At 40.5% G+C, this 22,022-nt stretch overlaps 1 protein-coding gene across 1 annotated transcript in view; it reads right to left on the reverse strand.

Moving 5' to 3' along the window:
* Window positions 1-623: 623 nt before the first annotated feature.
* TFCP2L1 (transcription factor CP2 like 1) overlaps window positions 624-22,022 on the reverse strand; it is a 37,660-nt gene continuing 16,261 nt past the window's right edge. Inside the window, exons 3-15 of the mRNA XM_083490634.1 lie at window positions 20,787-20,863; window positions 18,504-18,609; window positions 17,845-17,951; window positions 16,500-16,652; window positions 16,062-16,172; window positions 13,272-13,363; window positions 11,730-11,778; window positions 11,539-11,632; window positions 10,670-10,760; window positions 9,865-9,965; window positions 7,625-7,767; window positions 5,469-5,520; window positions 624-4,172 (exon numbers count right to left, since the gene is read on the reverse strand). Coding sequence (XP_083346760.1) covers window positions 4,135-4,172; window positions 5,469-5,520; window positions 7,625-7,767; window positions 9,865-9,965; window positions 10,670-10,760; window positions 11,539-11,632; window positions 11,730-11,778; window positions 13,272-13,363; window positions 16,062-16,172; window positions 16,500-16,652; window positions 17,845-17,951; window positions 18,504-18,609; window positions 20,787-20,863 — 1,214 coding nt within the window. The 3' untranslated portion in view covers window positions 624-4,134. The remainder of the gene's footprint in view (window positions 4,173-5,468; window positions 5,521-7,624; window positions 7,768-9,864; window positions 9,966-10,669; window positions 10,761-11,538; window positions 11,633-11,729; window positions 11,779-13,271; window positions 13,364-16,061; window positions 16,173-16,499; window positions 16,653-17,844; window positions 17,952-18,503; window positions 18,610-20,786; window positions 20,864-22,022) is intronic.

Raw genomic sequence — 22,022 nt, forward strand, 5'->3', positions numbered from 1 at the left:
TCTTTCCATTTCCTGTTCAGATGTCCCCATTTCCAGAGTGTTGATGAAAGCCAGTAGGGCAAAGGGAACCATAATTTACTTTTTGTGACACCACAGCAACTTAACGAGGCTATACAGAGGTTGTGCATGGAGGTTGTGATCTGGCTAAACTTGTGAATTTGCTCTCTTCCGTCTTACCCGCCCCCTATCATAATTCTAGCACCAATGCATCCCCATCCAAAGGAAACCTGAGCAGCAGAGGTTTAGCTTTTAACCAGCCTACTTGTAACACCTTTCAAACTCTCTTCTCCTGAAAGAGGCCCATTTCTGACAAATCCTTTGCATAGCTCTTGCCTTGCAATGAATGGGATGTATTGCTAGAGCTACATTAGATACTAGCCGATATTTACATACCACCTATTCTGCCAACACACCCAAGGGGGTCAACAATTTCAAACTACTAAAACAAATAATAGTATATGAAATATAAATGTGGTCCTGGAGATGCATGTATGTGTTTAGTGGACTGTCCAACTGGAGCAGGCCCTGATGTTGATGTTGGTTCTGAAGTCGCAAGAGTAAACCCAAACAGGAAGTACTTAAATGTTATACGGTGAAAACACACGATCCATCTAGGTAAAAAGTGCAAGGTATTTCTTACAAAGTTTATTTGCATTTTTACTGGAGCACAGAGTCTAAATACAGATGTGTCTTTTCTTCCGTACAACAGTAGAATGGCCAGTGCAAAATATGCAGGTTTCGTTTTTGTTTTTGTTTTAAAAAAATCTATATATAAAAACCAAGAGAGAATCTGGCAGTATACTCACAACTCTTTATCCTTGACCTCCCTTCCTCCCCCCTTCATTTAAATCACACCCATTTAAATGGTTGCTGCATTACAGGTGAAGAAAACTGAACTCCCATAACCTTTTGAAAGACAGAAATACCTACCCCCAATCAGACAAAAGAAATTTAATTTTTAAGAGAGAGATTTAAGAGCTTTCCCCCCTCCAGAAGATAACAAAGTCGAGTGCAAAACACACAAATATACATTTGACAAGGGGGGTGGGGAGGTACTAATTTAAAGCTTTTCCTGAGACAAGCCTATTAAAAAGTATTAAAGTTAGTCAACTTCCTTGTGCATGCTGAAAACTCCAGTCCCAAAATGAGGTTTACACACCTTATCCCAGACTACAGCGACAGTGAAATGGAATATTGGCAAACAATGTTTTCCTATGTGCGTGTAGAGGTAATCGGCACGTTAATGCTAACTCCACCTAATAAATGTCATCTTCCTTTGGAGGACTATAAAGAATTCTAGTTCAGTGTTTCAGAGGTACAAATAAGCCAGGGAAAATGTGTTGTTATTAACACAGACAGCTCAGCGACAGCTCAGCACTTGTTAACTTAAAATATATCAAGCTTTGTCCAGTCTATTTCTATGGTTATCTACCCATCTGCTATAAAAAGCTGTGATTATTATTATTAATTATTATTATGTTAAAGAAGTCAGGATTTCCTTTACCAAAAGTACAGTGTTTATACTTCTGTGAAACACAACAAATTACAAATGTGCTAAATGTAATTTTGAACCATGATTTACATTATTCTATGATAGCTGTGCCCATTAGAGCCATTCAGGGAGTGTAAAAATATTTTTTTTGTTTCCCTTCACTCTACGAGTCAGATAAAGGCAAGTTCTCCTTTATTGAAGGAGACCCATGCACTGTTGCACATGAGGAATGAGCCATGTGCACTTAACCCAACAGATACCTGTCAAATGTTAGAGGAGGCAGCCATATAAAGTCTTTCCAACCCATCTGGGCGTTGGCCATCTGTTGGCCATTGAATGCACCATCCTACTTCAGTGACCAGCACTGCAGGCAGTGCCCTTAACCAAACAAGGGAGTTACATGTGCATTACTCTTCTGTATGCATGGTTCCTGATGCAGCAGGGAATCACTGCACAGAAGCCTGCTTCTGCACACCCACTGCACTCAATGGATCAGGGTGCAAGTGTCCAGCTCAATGATAGACTGACCGCATAACACTGTGCGTGTGTCCATCCAGCTTAACATTCTTTACAATATTAGTAGAGGAAAGTGTTACTTATACACAAAGATTTTCATAAGATTGCTCACAGCAAAATCTGCAAGTCTACTCAGCAGCTTAGGCCCATTGAGTTCAATGAGACTTTACTTCCAGATAAGCGGGTACAGGATTGCAGCCTCAGTTGCCAAATTAGACGATAGGGGAACAACAACAAAAACACACATTTTAGAAAAGAGCATCACAAGAAGGCACTCATATCAGCAAAGTAATTAGACTTATTTTGCCACAGAAGTAGCTGTCTGCCTTTATGACAATATGTCCTGTGACATTAATATCTGAAAATACATTAATACATTAGAATCACTTAGGGGGTAATTTGGGTAAGAGAAAACATTTATACCCAATTTCTGGATTGGAGCAGAACTGAGAAATCAACAGAGCAAACACCTCCCCAGTTAGACTATGGGACATTTCTTTCTGAATATTTTGCTTCCTATACTTCTTTATGATTACTGTATTGGTACGTCCATTTAACTTCTTAAGTATTATGAAAATTTGCAAGATTCCTTAGTTTTACTGACAACTTCAGAGCCATGTTAAAACAGCCCCCAAAATTATGGGACTCTTGCTTTTAAATATTTAAAGTTAGGACCATGAGTGTCTCTATTTATACCTATCTATATACAAGCTTCTATAATCCGTACTCAAAAGGAAGAAGTGGTAGCAGGATGGGGTGTAAAGAGAAAAAGAAAGAAAAAAACAGAAAGGGGAGCAACTGTTTCTAAAAAACAAATAGAGAATATTCAAATCCATAGATGCAAGTGGAAATAGCACAGACCTTATAAACTTAAGAAGCTTAACATACAATTGTTGGTGAAGCAGGCATATGATATGCACATACAACTTCCAGGGAAGGGTAGACATGAGGAGAGGAATGCAAAGTTTCCATCTTTCCTCTTTCCCTTAGCGACAACATTGCCTTGAGAGCTTTTGAAGCAAGGAGCCTGAAACAAGAGTGTTCAGAAAAGGAGGAAGAAATGTTGCTCACAGCCATAAGCAAAGTCCAAGGCACGTGAGAGATCTTTGACCAAACCTATAACCTTCTGTCATACAAGTGAATGGAACCAGTTTACTTTTATAGCAGAAAGGAGACCAGTTTGTGAACACATTACTGGATGAGGGTCAGTGCTTGCTCCATGCCCTGGAGGATAAGTATTTGCTAACCTCTCCCCTCATATATAACTTCTCTCCCCCCCCCCCCCCACAGAGCTAGTGTGCTTTCTTCCAAAGTTAAATCTCTCACGGAGTTCCATGGGGCAACTGCAAACTGGATGTGCAGCAAAACCTGCCCATTTCTCCAGTCAGCCCTTTTCATTTCTCCAGCAGATCTCAGTGGTAGCTGTTGAGTTTTACTGGGGGGAAATATCATAGCCACAAATGAGGGGCACAATTCAGCTGAGGGCAAAATTTGCCCTGGTTTGTCCTTTTTTCAATTTGAAGTCCTAAAACAAAGCCACCTAATTAAAATGAGCAAGTAAGAGTTATATAGAATAATTAAAGGGGGGTTGGAAATAGCGCTTCTGCTTGGTCTGTTGTCAGATGCAACACAAAAAAAGCATGCAGGAAAGTAACTACCCTCCTTAGGAACTTAGGTGATAATTGCAAATTTGCTTTAAGAAGAAAGAATCCATAGCTGTCTGGTTATCTATATTACCTAGGAAGAGAAGGAAAAGTAGTACTGTATATACACTTAGCGACATTTGTAACCAGGATGATCAGCCTTTATAATGCTAGTCCCTGGAGGGTTGACAGAAGTGCTTTTCATATTAAGTTGTTTTTGTTTTAATAAGGCACATGGTTTTGAACAATGAACAAAAATGCATACAAGTAGTTCTAAAAAGGAAAGGCAATTCAAAACAATAATCAGATGAACTCCGAAGACCACGTCTAGTCCCCAACACTCTGAAATTTACACACTTTAATTTTTCTGCTAGGGCATTCAGTTAATAAGAACACTTTTATACAAATGAGTTTTCCATCTTTTCAGTCTGGGTTGCAGTGAGGCATCATAATGTTGTAAGTCCCAACATACATAGAAGAGGGTTATTTCAGAATGATATGGTAGCCATCATTACTTTCAGCTGCAGGAGAGAGAGAAAAAGAGGGGAGAAACCTTTAATCAGTGCTTTAACTTCAAACTTTGAAATACACACACACATACACATACCTGACTGAAGATCCTACTAGTCTGCACTTTCTACAGATGCAAATTGTGTGACAAACCAAGAGGCTGTGGACATCCATTTCAAGAAATAATTTATGTACTGTAATCTTAGTACTACATTATGGGATGTGGATTGTTAGAAAATCCAAGTAGTTTTAGTCACATTACAAAAGAAAATAAGTTTGGTATAGTGTGGAAGGAAAGGTGACAGAACACTAGCTAAGAGAAATATATAAATATATGGGCAGAAGCAAAGGAACCCCAATGCATGGAAATGATAGTTTACATGAGGAGCTTCATATATGGAAAAGAATTAGCAAATGTTGAACAACTAAATAGATAGAGCCACTATGCTAACTTCCTGGCAGGTAGGTAGGTGTACCTTACCAGGAGGGGGAGTGAGAGAGACAAGGCAGCAGGGGGGTTGGTGTGGTATAAATGCACTGGCAGAACAGTGCATACTTCGCTTCTTTGCTTTTGGGAACTTTCACGTCTCAAGTTTGAGGCCCCTGAAGGAAAGGGTGACACCACCCCTTTTTCTGGTTTCATAGTATCTGACTATCCTGTTTGGCTGTTTATGCATTTGTCATTTTACGTCTGAGAATTTTTGGATCCCCTTAAGTGACTTCCAACACCCTTATTTTGGTGAAGGCAAATCCTACTATTGTGGCAGGAAATATGTGTATATACCGTATTTTTTGCTCTATTGGACGCAGTTTTTCCCCTCCAAAAATTGAGGGGAAATGTGTGTGCGTCCTATGGAGCGAATGCAGGCTTGTGCCATAGCTGCGTGCAACCCCTCTGGCAGGGAGAGGCTACAAGGGGCTATGGCTTCTTTAGCCCCGTGCAGCTTCTCCCGGGAGGGAGAGGTTGCGTGGGGCTAAAGAGGAAGCCAAAGCAGCCAGCGCGATCCATCCCGCTGGCTGCCTTGGCTTGTTCCATAGCTGTGCGCAATCCCTCCAGCAGGGAGAGGCTGCACCGGGCTATGTCTTCTTTAGCTGCATGCAGCCTCTCCCGGTAGGGAGAGATTGCGCGGGGCTAAAGAGGAAGCCAAAGCAGCAAGCGGGATCCTCTCCGGCAGGGAGAGGTTGTGCGCAGCCTGTACGCTGCTCTTTGGGGCTGGGGGGGGAGATTTTTTTTTATTGATTTCCCCATTTAAAAACTAGGTGCGCCCTATGGTCCGGTGCGCCCTATGGTGCAAAAAATACAGTACCTTTTAACGTCGTGATGACAAAACAAGATTCATCTTGAAAGTTTTGTACCATCTGGATAAAAAAGACAAATGGAAGAAATCTGGAATTTATTGACACACACATATTTTCTTCAGAAAGGAAATATACATTTCCTAATCAACAGGGTGCTATTAGTCTGAAAACAAAGGAACTGTCAGTGTACAGAGGCCAGTATGGCTATTCAAAAAGGACGTGCAACCATGAGGTGCTTCCTAGAGGAATTTTTGCAGCAGCACACATGCAAAAATGGTAGATAAGCAAATGGTAGAGACTGGAGGAGCTATAAAGCCCACCACCCCCAAAAATGGAGGTCAAGATTCACCTAACCAACTCCATTAGTCATGCCCATTAATTTCAATGGGTCTTCTGTGTGTGTGACTTAAGTTGTGCTAGGTGTTATCATAGGTGATAGTCATTGACTTCCGTCTTCTTAGGCTATGCTTTCCTCCACACAACAGTGCTCTTACTCCCCAGTCACCTTCACACAGAAAAATATCCACCAAAATTAAGTCCAGTGCTGCACCCATACACCATATCTAATGATGCATGAAGAACATCCAATTGGCGACTGCTGTTTGCATCACTCTTGCTGCCCTGCCACCAGAACACAAAAATAAGGCAATTGTTGTTGTTAATCAGTAACTCAAGCATGTAATGAAGGGTCTCCTTGCACCCTAGCTGGTTGAGGCAATTCTTCTTTCCAGAGGCTGCCTTAAAACACTTCATGACTATTCAAACACTGAAGGTTTCAGATTCATCAGAGTGAAACGGTAGGGAGACTTTCAGAATAAAAATTGCAGGCTTCATCCACAGTTGCACTGGAAGCCTTGCTCTCTGCTTTAACTGTGTTCTCCAGGGGTCATATACAACGATGGTTCTTAAGTGATTCTAGAGCATGCAGCCCACAGCTTAATTAGAAAAGGCTGGGAATATTTACCATGGAAAATATGCAGCATAGAACAGAATGAGACATTCGTGGGAATGGTTGGAAGCAAGTAAGTGGGATTCTTGCTCCCATATGAATGACATCTTGTTGCTTCCAAGAAACTTGGATGAGGGCTCAAAAGGTTTTATTGTTTTTGCAAAGTATTTTCCATGTTGTACATATATTTCAGCTTTAACATTTTGTTATGCAAGATTCCGTGTGCCCTTCTCCCACCCCCCCCACCCCACTAAGTCAAAGTTAAGCAATGGTGCAGATTGTTTGAATGAGATTATAGCAAGCTTAATAAGCCAGCTTCATAGCAGAGATTCTTTAAAAATGGAACTAAATTTGGCAGAAGTCCTTCAACTGGCCATGCATAAGGGGGTTAGCACACAAACCAGATACTTTGCTCAAGCTTGTTGAAGCTCACTCACTTTTGAACGCAACCATTAAACTAACTCACTGACAAAGCAATGTCAACGCGAAAGGGGAAATATTGGGTTCTCTGTAATTCTTTCTACTTTCTAGGGGTGAAAGTGATTGCATGTTTCAGTACCATTATTTTATCGGGAATGTGGTTGTACTGCATGCTTAAAATGTAATTTTTTATGTTCCCCAGATACTTCTATATTTCGAATTGCCTTTCAGTATCTGTGGTTTTTAGGCAAGGGAACAAATCTGAAGATGGAGACTAGCAGAAGCAAAATGTTATAGAATCTGTAAAGGCAGAAGGAACTGTTCATGGTGCTGAAATCTTACCTATTGGCCACTTGAAATTGTGCCTATTCACTTGAGACAAGCACAACCTCTAAGAGTCAATTTTAAACATTGAGGCCAAGGCTGTGCACTATATGAGCTGAAATGAAGTGGAAGAGAGTCCAGGAGAAAGCAATGAATATGCCTTTCCCACCATTTCATTACCAGCTTTGTCAACAATGCTTGATAAGAGGACTACTTCCCTTCATAAACATCCTTACCAAAAAGTATTGTATAAACAGGAAAGCAAAATGAGCTTTATAATCAGGTTCTTCATATCGTGATCCTCACTGCTAACGCTGCATATATGTTCTAGCATTTTAGAACTCAGAGCCTCCAGAGCAAAACACACAATCCACAGCATTATGAAGGTCAGTCACACTAAGGTCAGAGAACAGGTCCTAAACACATCAATAGCTAGAACTAGATGGGATGCATTCCAGTTAAAACTCTTACCTCATTGCTCACCAATACATGGATCCCTGTAGGTCCTTGCCGATAGATTCGGTTTATCTGCTGTGGGGAAATACTGTACAAGTTGGCAATCTTCTCCATCAATTCCACTGTTGTCAGCTCTTCTAAGAAGATAGCATGGTATACTGCAACAGTATTGGGGAAAGAGAAATATTTAGACATGCACCAATGGATTTGCATATATTTAAGGGAAAATATTTAATTTTTGCAAAGCAGCCCTCATTTGCTTTTGTCTTAGCACACACTAGAATATTAAGACTTAAGAGAAGAAAAGCATTTAGAAGTAACCTTTTAAGTTCATAATCATGACAGAAAGAAGTCGCCACCCAGTCATTACTTTTGCACATTTCTGCATTTTTAATTTTGCAGTTCAGATATGAAAAATTCAAAATATGCATGCTCTTATGAAAGAGGGAGTAGGTGTCCTTTTCATCACCAAAATAAGCACATGGGGGAGCTAAGCTTTTCCCCACCTCACCTTCCCATGTTTGGGTGCCTTTGCCTCCAGCCAGCTTGGGGAAAACTATGAAGTAAGGCACAGAAAACTGTTTTCCTTTCCAGTATGCTCACTGATTTTAATACCACTACAATTTTTCTATTTTTCTTTTTAGCAAACATGTGCTCAGCTAGATTAGCCCCAGGAACGTAACCACAAGCCTAAGTGTTGCTTTTAGAAATGATAATCATTAAAACATTCAGAACATGTGTAGCAGTTTCCTATCCTTGCCAGGCAGGTTTAGTGTTTTGGGGAGGGGGCTGGTTTAAACTAACATCCTGACCCAACAAATCATTCATTTTCAACTGGTGGGTCAGGCTCCACAAACAGAACATATTCTAACCTCAAGGTGAGTGCTGTTAATAGTAGTGACACTACCACCGTCCAGTGTTGTGGGGTGGAAAAATTACCACTTCATAAGTTCATGAATGCCAGTTGTGATATAATAATATTAGGCAAACTTGGCAGTTTCAAAGTTTTAATTAAGGTTTTTAAGGTGATTATCCTTAGCAAGAATGTCATTCTGCTTTTCCTTAAATTCAAACACTGTTGGTTGTCTTGTAAATTTTTACAAGTACTCCAATTAAAAAAAAAAATCTATGTACTGTAACATTTAAAGCATATTAAAAGTGCGCTTTAAAATCCTTCCCTCTAAATACTTCAAGTAAAATATTTAAGGTGTATTGGGCGAAAAAAATATAACATGGGATACCTTTTTTCAGCTTAGTTTCTTAAACAAATTTGCTAAATTAGGCCACTCCCTGGGGCAGCAAGAAATTTCCTGATGCAAATTACCCTGATTTGCATAGGAAAATTTTCTGCTTCAATATTTGCTGGAAACTACTCATAACGGCCACCATCACTGTTTCCCTGTTTGGAAGACAATCACAGATTATAAAGAGAGAGAGAGTGTGTTTTCACAGAGAGGCAAGCAGCGTGACTTTTAACCATTCTGTAGCTGACAGGATTTCAGTGGGTAGAATCCTGCATTGTAAGATGCACCTGCCAAAATTTACTCCTGGTTTTTTTATATATAATCTGGTGACTCTAAGAAGAGAAGACAGCCACTCTCTCACACGCTAAAATTAGCTTGAGGGGATGTCAGGCTAACCCCCAGAACAGTGCACAGGGCAAGGGGGGAGGTTATTCCATCTGGAAAGACAAAATGTTTGCACTGGTGGAATGATCAGGAGAGTGTGGTGTTGAATTCCTCCCATTAAATGCAACCCTGTGTCTGTTCATACCTATGTATTAGTGAGTGTGTTGGCTGAACAGGATCAGTCCCTAAGCTATTAGTGGTGTGTGGTGTGGGGAGAGGTTATATGACTTTGGGTTCATTCTGGAAAAGAGGAACTTTTGAAATTGATCATACTAATAGCAATTAGATAGACCAGGGGTCAGCAAACTTTTTCAGCAGGGGGCCAGTCCACCTTGGGGGGGGGGTCTGGACTGTATTTTGAGGGGGGGAAATGAACGAATTCCTATGCCCCACAAATAACCCAGAGATGCATTTTAAATAAAAGCACACATTCTACTCATGTAAAAACACGCTGATTCCTAAACCGTCCGTGGGCCGGATTTAAAGGCGATTGGGCCAGATCCGGCCCCCGGGCCTTAGTTTGCCTACCCATGAGATAGATTTTATCGGGTAGCCAGAGTTTTTCAAAGGATGTAGAGTTTATTACGAAAGGCTGGCAAGCTTTGCCAAAACGAACAAGACACTTACTACACAGATTAGCATCTCCATTCTCTCGTTTTTGATGAAGGTGAGACCGGTTTTGCTCAGGTTCCTGACATACATAAATGGTCATCTTGGGCCTTACATTCCTACAGGCAAAACAATATTCTTTTCAGTATTGGCACTGTAACAGGACACAACGCTTCCAACTGGGCACGGCGCTGCTCTGCACATGAAATTGGATAACTGCGTAGAGACCCAATTGTGATGCAAAGCCTAGAACAGGGGTGTGCAGAAGGTAGACTGGAATCTACTGGTAAATCAGCATGGATTTCTTTCTCCCAATTGCTCAACAATAGAAGAGTCTGCTACCACCACCAAATGATATTGCTGGAATGAAAAAAGCTGGGAATATTCAAAAGTATTTTTGGGGTGGAGGCAGCTATGGAATGATAGTGAACTCAGTTCATTTCTGGTATTCAGAACAAATTCCTGAGCTGAGAAATGTTAAGTGTATGTCTTCTGGATCAGATTCTAGCTGAGGTTTAGTAACATACCAAGTGGACCCCACAAGCCTGAAGCCTGCCTTCACCTGGGCTAGAGTGTCAAGACTGACTGGGAAGACTCGAGTTCAAATCTTTGTTCAGCCACAAAGCTTATTGAGTGACCTTGTCACTAACTCTCAGCTGATCAGTGTACCATCCCAAGATGCAGTCAAATTTTATTATTTACTATGTATGTCTTGTATGTCTCCAGTGACACATAAGCTTTTAAGGATCTCCCCACTGCACACAACCCCCCCCCCAAATTTGAAAATGCAGTAACTGGTGCTGTAACAGAAAATGTGACAAACCTTCCTTTAATGGCGTTATAAAGTCGAATGCCATCAGCTGGGCCACAAATCTGAATAAGGTCATCTTTGGACATCTTCAATAAGTCGGCACCTGAACATTTCAAGCAAAAGTCATTTCCCCCCAATAACAAGCTTCTATACCGAATCAAATTTTACAGGTTTGTTAAGACAGGTGCTGGAGGAATACAAGTTCTGATTAGAAAAAAACCAATATTGCAAGCAGTCACTTGACAGAGATATTTTTGTGCAAATCTATTGCATGTGTGGGGAGAGGAGAGATCCAGAAGGAAGTAGTCATGGCCATGGCCAAAATCATGTTACTTCTGGTCTCAGACACAAAAACCTGCTTCCAGCAGCATGTGCAAATTGAGCTCATAGTGTAACTAAACACAGAAGCAAGGAATCTTTCACATTGTATAACTGACATCTCCTGAACCAACTAAAATGGCTGTCCAAGTGCATGGTCCTCAGGCAAGGGTGCGGGTATGTGAAGGTCACTTCTCCACTTTTAAACCCCAAACTGAAGAAACCAAGGAAAGCCCACCAGAATTTGTGTTTTACAGAATGATGCTGTCCATGAAAAAATGGATGCACTATTTACTGGGGGGAGCAGGGGAAGGAGAGCGGCATCACCTCTCCCCTGCCCCAGATACAGAATGTTGCTTCTGAGTGTTGGGAATATGCAGAATTCCCACCGAAAGAGCATAATCTTGAGGAATGGTGCAGTGTGAAATCAGTGTGCATTTATTTCCCATTAGGACTATCCATACAGAAAGGCCAATGGTCTATATTACTTAAAGAACAGAGTTACCCCCTTGAAGGAACATTAGGAAGGATAAAAGGCACATGGGCCATTTTAACACACATACCTGAGAAACTTGAAAAGAGTCTACAGAATGGACTAAACCTATTTCGCTGAAGCCACTGCTGAGCATCTTGAATAGAAGCAGAGGGAAGGAGATGCTACATTGCAAAAAGAATAAGAGGGTCTTGAAATGAACTGTTCACCAGTGTCCTAAAAAAAGAAAAGCACCACATTAACATGATCTCAAATACTTACGTCATTGCTGGGAGGCAGGAGCTCCGCCTGGTGAGTTGGAGAACTGTTGCTAAAAATTGTACAGAATTGGGAAAGAAAAAAGGATTTTTTTAACGTCTCTCCTCAATAGTGCTGGTTCTTGTCCCTCCCCCGTCCCCACTTCTCTCCCTCTCTCCAGATGGATTACAGTGGTACCTCAGGTTACAAACACCTCAGGTTACAAACACTTTGGGTTAAAGACTTTGCTAACCCGGAAGTAGTACCTTGGGTTAAGAACTTTACCTCAGGATGAGAACAGAAATTGCATGGCTGCTGTGCAGACACAGTGGGAGGCCCCATTAGCTAAAGGGGTACCTCAGGTTAAGAATGGTTTCAGGTTAAGAACAGACCTCCAGAACGAATTAAGTTCTTAACCCGAGGTACCACTGTATATGAATGAAACACGTTCCAAGTACAAGTTGCCTAATCAGGTGTTCAAAATAACAGACCATGCAGACCATGTTGTTTCCACTAAGAGAAGTCAAAATGTGTTTCGGTTTTGCTTTGTTTTTTAAAAGGAGGCTATTATGTTCTACATGGAAAGACTGCCCCCCTTTAAAGAAAAAGAAGTGATGCAACACAAATCCCTTGGATTCTACAGATTTGGAATGTAGCTGCTATAGAAAGGATATCCAATATGTTCAAGGAGATTAGGAGGGGAGGGGAGTTTTATTTTAAGACTTAAAAAATTCTTTATTCTTGGCTAATTTAGGATTAAGGAGACCAGAGAGGTGCAATGGTCAAACTAAGATCGGGGAGATGCAAGTTCAAACCGTCATCCAATTACTGAGTTCATTGGGAGTCCTTGAGCCAGTCACAATTTTTCAACCTAACCTACCTCCCAGGATTAACGAAAGAATAAAATGGGGAAGGAGAAGCAGAGAACCATGTATGCCACCCTGAACTTCTTGGAAAAATAACAGGATATAAATAAGTATATTTATTTATTTATTTAAAGAAACCCACCTCCCCTACACCTGCCAACAGTAGGCATAAGTTTAAAAAGGAATCTCTTCCATTCCATCAGGCTATAGGAGTGGGAGAGATGGGACAGGACATTGCTCATTTCAAGATCTTTCCATTGTAGCTGGTTACTGCAACAACTCTGTAATTAAAACTAAGGCCTGAGCTTGTTTTTTCTCTCCTCCCTCCCAATCCCCTTTTCCTTTTGTTTTGTGTCTCTTAGGTTGCAAACCTGAGGGCAAGAACTGTCTCATCATTGACATTTATTGACATGAGTCATGCTGGGAACCTACTTTGGGTGAAGAGTGGCATGAAAATGCTTCAAGTAATTTAAATATGCAAGTACCTTTCAAGCGAGTGGGAGCAGTAAAAGAGCACAGCAGTATGTCTCGCAATCTCGGCAAATAATATTTGGGTTGAATTGCAGGCTCCAACATAACACTAAATGCGAAGTTAAAACTTCCTTATCTTTTACACGTGTGGTTTTTTTCTTTTTATGAAACAAAAACATGAAACTGGGGCTCCAATGTCAGCTGAAAAGATAAAATATTTATCACGTACCCATCTCCAAGGCTGAAACTGTTTGGAGAGCTGTTGTAACTTGGAGACGGAGCGTTGTTCACTTGATAAGGCACATCTGGCCACGGGGAACACTGTTTAAACAAAACCAAATTAGGAACATTAAGAGCATGCTTCAAAGGGGAGTCAGAAACTGAAGTCCTATTCTCTTTCAAAACTACTTTTTATTGCACCTTCACTAGTGACAACTAATTGTACATCTTTATGAGTGACAGTCTATCATCACACACCCCTTAAAAAAAAAATCACTCTTGATTCAAACATTTTTTCTTTTTCTATTTTGTTATTTTTCTAGCAGAGGGTTACTAGAAGTCAGCAGCTCTGCATTGGAGCAAGGAGGGGGGCAGCATGGCAGTGCTTTCTTCCTGGCAACAATATACCGACCAGGACAGGGATGGGGCAGGGAAAGGTGGTACCAAGGCCAGGAATACTTTGGGTTGGTGGCAAGAGCCTAACAACTTTCTTTCCAATATGCTAGCTTTGCACATATTCCAAAGAGTTCCAAAAGTTTCTACCCATTCAAGTACAAATAATCATAGTACTTGGTGTTAGCCCAGAAGTGGTGGTACAAAACAGTTAGTAACTTGGGAGAGTTACATCATGGAGAGTGGAGTGATAAATGAATGGAACCAATGCACTTCAGCAGAAAGAACTAGCATTTTGTACAAGTATAGCACCAAATATGATCTGTCGTGATTCACTGTTGACCGCTCAAACTGTTGAATGATGTCAAAGGAAGCAGCACACAGTATGGGTCTTACAGGAAAGATGGCACAAGGCTATCAAACCAAACAAACAAATGTTTCCCCTAGTGTTTTTTCTTTGCTGGCATACAATCAGAATTAAGTCTGTCTAAATAACCTGTTAAGAGCCCAGGAACCTTCTACACAATATGTCTTCTGTTTACAATGATAGTAAGGCAATCCATGACATTCCCTAGGATTTCTCTCCTCAGCAAATGCAAACAAACATTAGGAAATATTTAACTCTTTAGTAACAAGGGCCATATGATTTCCTGCTTCAAGGTGCTAAAGGCCATTCCTGTCAACAGCAGGTCACCTTAATCTGGCAGCTCCTTGGAAATAGGTCACTTTCTATGTAAAGGTCTCATGAACTGTGGGTCACATTATATTGCAGCTGACTAAAACGTATACAAATAAAAAAAGGTTTTGTGAATGAGAAGAAGCAAATTTGTTTCTGCTCCTCTTTAAAACAAATAAGAAGGGGTGGGCTAAAGTTACTATTTAATCTGGTGTTGCAATGGCGTGAACTTTTAAGATGTCAAAATGCACTGAAGTCTAGCAAGCAAAATGGTACCTAACCTTCCTAGGAGACTCAGAGGAAGCTTATGTCATTGTTGAGCATACCGTTCGAAATTGCTACATTGACTGGCCATAGCTAGTTAGTACATCATACACAAGACTAGACTGTTTTGTACAACCTTGGCTTTGGTTGAGTGCAGCTGCTGCCATGCACAGAATCAGACTTTTATGCTCCTGGCCAGGATGCCAAAGTGTGCGGTTGCTTCCCAAGTACTTCTGAGCATCAATTATGTGATCAGACTACATGGTGCATTATTTTAATGAAAATGATTAGACAGGTAAGGCAGATTGATGAAAGAGAAAAGATACATCTATCTTTCCCTACCTCACAGAATGGCACACAACAGTTTAAGTCCATTGCTGAATGCAAGAGGCTAAAAGGTCACAGAGCATACTGCACAAACATCTCCCGCAGCAAGTTACAGAAGCAAAACACCCACCAGGGCAGTTTAGATAAATGGCCAGTTAAAACATGCAGGAGCAATGCCAGGATCGGCCTCAGGCTCACCCAAGTCTGCAACCATACAGAGACAGTTCCACAGGAACTGGCACCAGATAAAATACCTATTTTTTCCCCTCCAGGTTTTTGTGCATATGGGCAGCAAGAAACTGAGCCACCCTGTATTGTTTTCGTAAACAGATTAAGTGATTCATATTTGAGATTTTATTTATTTATTTTATGTTTCTATCTGAATGTGACCCATCCCAAGATCACTTACAATTAAGGGCAGGGCAGGATATAAATCTTACAAATAAAAAAAAAATTCACAAGCAGCTACATGGGGCTGCTCTGGCACCCATGATCACGGAAGCACTTAGAATTGCTGCAACCCTGCATGTGCTTGCTAGCTCACACAGCCTTATCTCCATGTTGTAGCTTGTGTGCTCAGCCAAAGGTTATGAACTAGCCTCCTAAACTTAATCTAAAAACAGTCCACTCTCAAAAATACCCTACCAAAGGGAGCCCCTACTACTGGAAGTATGTATCTCTTTTCAGATACAGATGTTGGTTCCAACCCATGAAGTGAAAGTCTCTTAACACTCTGCACTTGTTCTGATTGTTGTGTTCACTCCTGAAAACCTGGTGAGTTGAACCTAAACAAATATGAATCCTCACATCTTTGGTAATCTCATGAACACTGCTAGCCTGTTGTGTCAAGATTTGAAAATACGAGACCTGAAAGCAACAAACCTACTTTCAGATCTTTTGTTGGACTATGACATAAGGGAAGGCTCATTAGATGTTTAAGGTTGCACTGGATACATACACAGGCCAGGTTGAGTAACACTGGTTGAGTGTTTCTAATTTTGAAACAATCAATCACATATTTATTTATTTTTCTGAAAGGATAAATACTGCTCCTTACATTGCAAACTTCTAAACTTTGAGAGGGAAGCACTGTCTCACACCTGAGTACCATTTGGCATTGTAGCAACAGACCTACCATACCTCTGTCAGAATGGTTGTATCATAGGATGGCTGATATTTCTCCCTTTCTTGAGTAGTTTTCTTCTCCATTTTTTCTCTGTCTGTTTTCTGTTTCCTATCTGCTCCTTTAGGCTATAAAGCACACAGAATAAATAGTTTTAAGCCAACAGATAGTGCAGCTATTTCCCTTGATATCCAAACAAAAGTGACAAAAGTGAGATTTGTGTTGTTTAATGAATGAACACATCCTATCCACATTGAGTAGTATTTGATCATTACGACCAACAGCCTAGTCTTTGTATTATTTATCTGTACTGTATTGTATTGTGCTCACTTTAGAAAACTGAGTGTTTTAACCTCATAACAAGCCTGCAAGGTTGAAGAGCGATTTGCTCATGGTCACCAAGTGAATTTCATAACCAAGTGAAAACTGTTCTGAAAATCCCACAACCCTTGTACCTTAAAGACTTTGATCTGGCAGCTTGCAGAATGCAAGTGGTCTGTGTATTCGCCATTCTCATTCTGTTTGAAGGTGTCCATTTGTATCCGGAAGGGTACGCCTTTCTCTCCCCCATGTTTCCTCGGAGTAAATTCTGTACTAATACAATGCACCTAGTGAAAAAGGAATGGTTTGGCTTCAAGTTCCCAGAACAGAACATTTGGTTTTATTATAAAGAAGAGCTGGCAAGCCCCAAGTAGGACCAGTGCAGACTTCTAGCCTGTCCATTATCTGTAGTCTGTGGACACACCATACCTTTAAGCCACATTTGAAGCAGATTCTCTCCCTCTACCTGCAAAGAATTCTGGACACTGTAGTTTATTAAAGGGTGCTGGAAATGGTGGGTCGGTGAGGGGTAACTTAGGGCCCCAGAATTCTTTGACAGAAAGAAGGTGTTTCAAAGGTTTAATGCGTAGGCTGCCATAATCAAGAAATCAGCAAAGGCTACAGTGCACGCCCCCTCTCACCAGCTTCTTTCTATCAAACACAAATTTCCCCTTAACAACTTTCTTAAAAAAATAATAATAAAAGAAAAGGCAACGTTGAGGATTACATTTGCACCAATGTTCTCATTCCAACAATCTCTTACAGTTTTGCAAAAGATATTAGTAATTTGGCACTGCCAGCTGATTTTATTTACCTCTTTGTTCAGTTGATGGCACTTATTTTCAAAAATGGTTTTTGCGCCGGCTGCATGCGGATTGATGATATCAGTCTGCACAACTACCTTTTACCATTACAAGCAACATTGCCAGCCAGGTGAAAAGTGATGGCTTATTGGACTGAACACATTCCTAATAAGTAATATCCAGAACTACTACTGGGCAATGAAGTTAAGTAAAAGGATTTCTACACCCTGCTTGAACAACCATCAAAATATTGCTAGTTTGCTTTGGCCTAGCCAGCTGAGGTGGAAAGGTTTTGTTTTCACTTATTACTTGAAGAGGTTTGATCTTTCTCCCCTTAGTATGTTGGCTATGTTTCTTTATGGCATATTTGTATTATTCTTTCTACTTGTATTCCTATTATCTCTTCAAAATCTTAAAAGGCTTAAAAGAAAATTCAATTATGTGAAATTATTTTGTTTGAATCTATGTAGCTGTCAGTAAAAAAAAAATATTGTTTGCATTATATGAGAACAAGAAACCAAAGCTAGAGTGGAAATCTTCCATCCATTCTGGTTTGAAATTCTATATATATACACTCAATGAAATGTGTGTCCCAGAAGATTTTAAAAGGAGAATGTGGTTGTTGTTGTTGTTGTTGTTTTAAAAAGGAATAAAAAATAGAATGTTATTTCCTTACCTGAATGAATGCTGATGCTCTTTTAGAGGGATCCCACAAAAATTCTACTGTATTCAGCTGTGTGGGGCTGGCTCTGGGATCTAGGATGCCGACTGACAGTGGGATATCTGTAGAAGAAAACCCCTAAAATTTTAAAAAAATTAAAATTGAAGAGCAGAAACAACATTGCAATATAATCACCAGATGCATTCGAAAAGTCAGAAAGAAACATAACAAACTCCATTTTGCATGAGAATCAATCCCCCCCATCTTGCTGTGACTGCAATTGTAATGCCATTTCTAAATAGTATTCTCATATTAAGAACCAAAATGGATGCTTAGGCATGATGTCATTTAAGATGGCTTTTTAACCACAGTGTTTTATGTTGTTGTAATTTTATTGATTATGCAGTGTTCTGTTTTGGTTTTAAGTGTAAATTAGTTTTCAACAAAAAAGTGGGGCATAAATATATTTACAATGCAAACAATGAAATACATACCTACATGCTGGGGGCAGTAGAAAATATACTGTAAAAAAATATAGGATGCTCTGATTCCATGAGGAGGAGCATGACTTGATTTAAAGCTTGCAGTTTTACAACGTGAAAGTGCCTTGAAGAAATATCTTGTAGATTACTTCAGGAAACACCTCAAAGGACAACATAATGAAAAGTTCTCACCTATGTCAAGGATGCGATCTCCTGGCCGACTCCACCTCCAGCCTTCGAGCTGCTGGTGCTCTGTGTACTGCAGACGGCGATCATGGAAAACCACACGAATGATGCTCTGTTGAGAGAGAAGAAGAGGGCTGAAGTTAATGAAGTGATTCAGGTACATCTTTTTTTAATGCAGACAAGCTCCACTTTTTAAAATGCTGACAAGCAAGGTGATGTAGCTCTCTACAAAGGTCACCCATCACCATATACACCAAACAGACTAGGAAGAATAATGAGAAACTGAAAGATTTTGTGTCTAAAGACAATCCTATAGATAACAACTTTGCTGCTACTATTATCAGCCAGCTTGGCCAAATTAATTTCATGCTGTAATTGACACCTGGGGAATGTTTTTATCCTTCTGTTGAAAATACACCAGGATCAAGCTGTAAATATGGCTGAAGGCATAGAGCAATTATTCTGTGGGGTACCAATGCCATTTGGCTAGACCTCACATCCCATTTACAGAAGTCTTGTTTTGGTGACACACTATCCAGGAAGGAGATTTGAAATATTTTGAACATACAACTTGAAAACCTAAAAACAAAAGGATTAGATTATTTCAAAGAAATGTAATAAAATTACAGATGTGTATGCTGGATGTTGAGGGGTGGGAATCCAAATCTAAACAAAAAACCAACAACGAAACAACCTGCTTTTGCAATATGCAGTACGAATATCAGATTTTGCAAATGGCCCCTTTCTTTAAAGCAAAGCCATTTCATTGGAACATTTGTTGAAGGGGGGGGGAAATTAGACACTAGAACATCTGTATCCAAATGAAGAACCCTTGAAGGAATGGGTGTGAGACTCAAAACTATTCATCCAATGACCTATTTGCATTGATGACCTTCCCTCCTCCCACGTATTTTGGGATCCAGTTGCATTTTGTGAGCTGTGCCTATGACATGAAAGGTGGATCAGGATAAAAGATTCCTTATGCGGATTCTACAGTGGGATTTTTGACGCTTATTGCAGCTTTCTTTGAGCAAGGTGGGACTCCACAATGTTTTGCTAAATGCTTGTTCACATGCTATATTCTTGAGCCCAAAGACTGGGTTTTTAAGCCAAGGAGAAATGTCAAGTTAGTAAATTATTCATAAAATGACTGGTTTAAGGCTGTGCTGTATTGACCCCCCTACTCACTACATCTATTGCCACATACAAGCAGGAAAGGAGTAAGCACTGGATGCTGCTGTCAAAGGCCACACCTTGTAGATAAGGATCATGAGTGGTGGCAGCAGCAGTGGTGAAAGGACAGATAGCTAAACACCCTTGACAAGTCATGTATTTACATGCAGAAAGTTATTAAATACCTTTTCCATTTCTCTTTAAATCAAACACAAGATAATACATCTCCCAAATAAGGGTCAAACTATATGTTTCACTTTATGTGTAGCGTACAGTTACATGTCTTGCTTTACTTTATCTGTGGAGAGGGAGATTTTTTTATTGGGATTGCAACATGCAGGTGTGACTACCCCCAATCTTCGGGGTGTCAATGGGCCCTTTCTCTCTCTCTCTTTTTACTAAGCCCTGTAGCTGTTGGGGAGGATATTTGGTGAGTTGCATCTAAGGAGAGAAAGGATAAACCTTCCTTCTTGTTATGCTTCCCAACAACAATTCCCATGGCTGGAATAAGAATTAAAGAAAAGCAAGATATGTAACTGTGGGAGTACAACATGTAGCATGTGAGCAAGCATTAAGGGTGTATTCTGTATCCAAGACATGTGAATAGGAGGTCGGGGGACCTCATTGGGACATTTCGCCAGCAAAAAAACCATGATAATAGACATGATCCCCCAAGATACAATTTGTCCATTGTTGCCAATGTTTCTCTGCAATGTGAAGCTCTGAGGAATGCTGGACCCTGAAGTCAGCATTGAGGCCTAAAAGGCCAGGCCAGAAAAATGCTGTATACTAAAAAAATAAAATAACACCCTAGAATAGACCCCAGAACTCTTAAAAACACATTGGGGATTGGTGAGGTAAATGTACTATTTGGTCTTTTATGAATAACAGATGTAAAAATTATTCAAAGACAGGAAAAACAGAAATCCACTGGCATATACTGGGCTCCAGAACCCAAACTGCCAACTCCTGCTTGAATTGAAAGGAATTCAGATCAGAAAGCCCACCCCACTCCACCCTGAAGTCCTGCCCTCTCCCTAGTCAATTCTCTTCCAATGGTATGACCATCTTATTAGAGTGTGCCTGTATGTAGCAGCAGGAAGAAAATCTCCTTACCTTTACATATTTTGTGTTTAAATCTTGAAACTCTCCCAATTTCCTATTCTCAAGTAGACGGATTTCATAAGACTGACCTAGGAGTTCAAGGAAACATTTCCAAGGTGTTTAAGCATGTTGCAGGTTAAGCATGTTGCAGCAAGAAGAGAAATAGACAGTTGCACTGGCATCAATCATGCTTGGTTGGGAAGGGTGATTTTTTTTTTCCTTTTTGCAATATAGCAAGTTTCTCCCAGGAAATGGTCAGGCATTATTGTAACCTCTTAAGAGAGGAAGACTGAGCCCTTGGCCAGATTATCCATTTGGAAATTTAAAGAACACAGCGTCTTCAAATTCCTTGATACTTTCTATAAACTTGTCATGTATGGGGGACCTAAAGCATATTTATGGTCTAATTAGCATGTCTGCTTCTGACAGAAAGGCATCTTCAAGCAGTAGGTTCTGAACCATAGACCACTGGTGGTTTACAAGCCCACATGAAGTGTTCCATAACTGGTTTTGTGTTTGTTGGTTGGTTGGCATCTCCTTTTAGCATTGGGATGTACTGTGGAAAAGAGTGGTGTCAAAGTCTTGGTTCTAAACTCTGGATCTTTCCCTCTAGTTGTTTGTGAACAGCTGTATAGACAGGCAGCTTCTGCTGCTGCTCTCAGTCTACAATCCTAAACAAACTAACATAGCATAGATGAACGCAGAGGGACTTCTGAGTAAACACACTGTTACACGGTGCCCCAATCTCTGAGTAGTGAGAGATTCCAGGCACTTACCCAGGGTTCGTGTTTCCTTTGGAAATGAGGCACAGCAGGCTGTGGTGATTTTAGGATATGTGGTTTATTTATACATATAGATAACCTGAGCCTACGATGAAAGCATTCACAGCATTAACACCCCAAAAGGGTTTTGCTTTTGCTATAGCCACAGCGACTTTGGATTCAAACAGATGCCAGCCATGGCCCTCTTTCTCAGCTTCCAGCTTGCTGCGTTTAACAGACTGCAACCCTAAAAAAATGCTCTCCTTCAAACTCTGGCCTTTGTCCTGCTAACTAACAGAGCTAGAGGAGGGGCCACTCCCAAGGGCCATCTAACAGAGTCCCCTCTCTCTAGCCTTCCAAATGGCTCATTGCCTTCCCTTTGTTGTTGGTTAAGGGCTGATCTCCCAAGTGATTTCCTGAAGCTGGTCTGGCCTGCATTTTAACATTTTACTGAATCCAGTGTCTGGCAACCAATTTCAACACTCCC

The sequence above is a fragment of the Podarcis liolepis genome, assembly GCF_965112155.1.
Source record: "Podarcis liolepis genome assembly, chromosome: 1".
Lineage (NCBI taxonomy): Eukaryota > Metazoa > Chordata > Lepidosauria > Squamata > Lacertidae > Podarcis > Podarcis liolepis.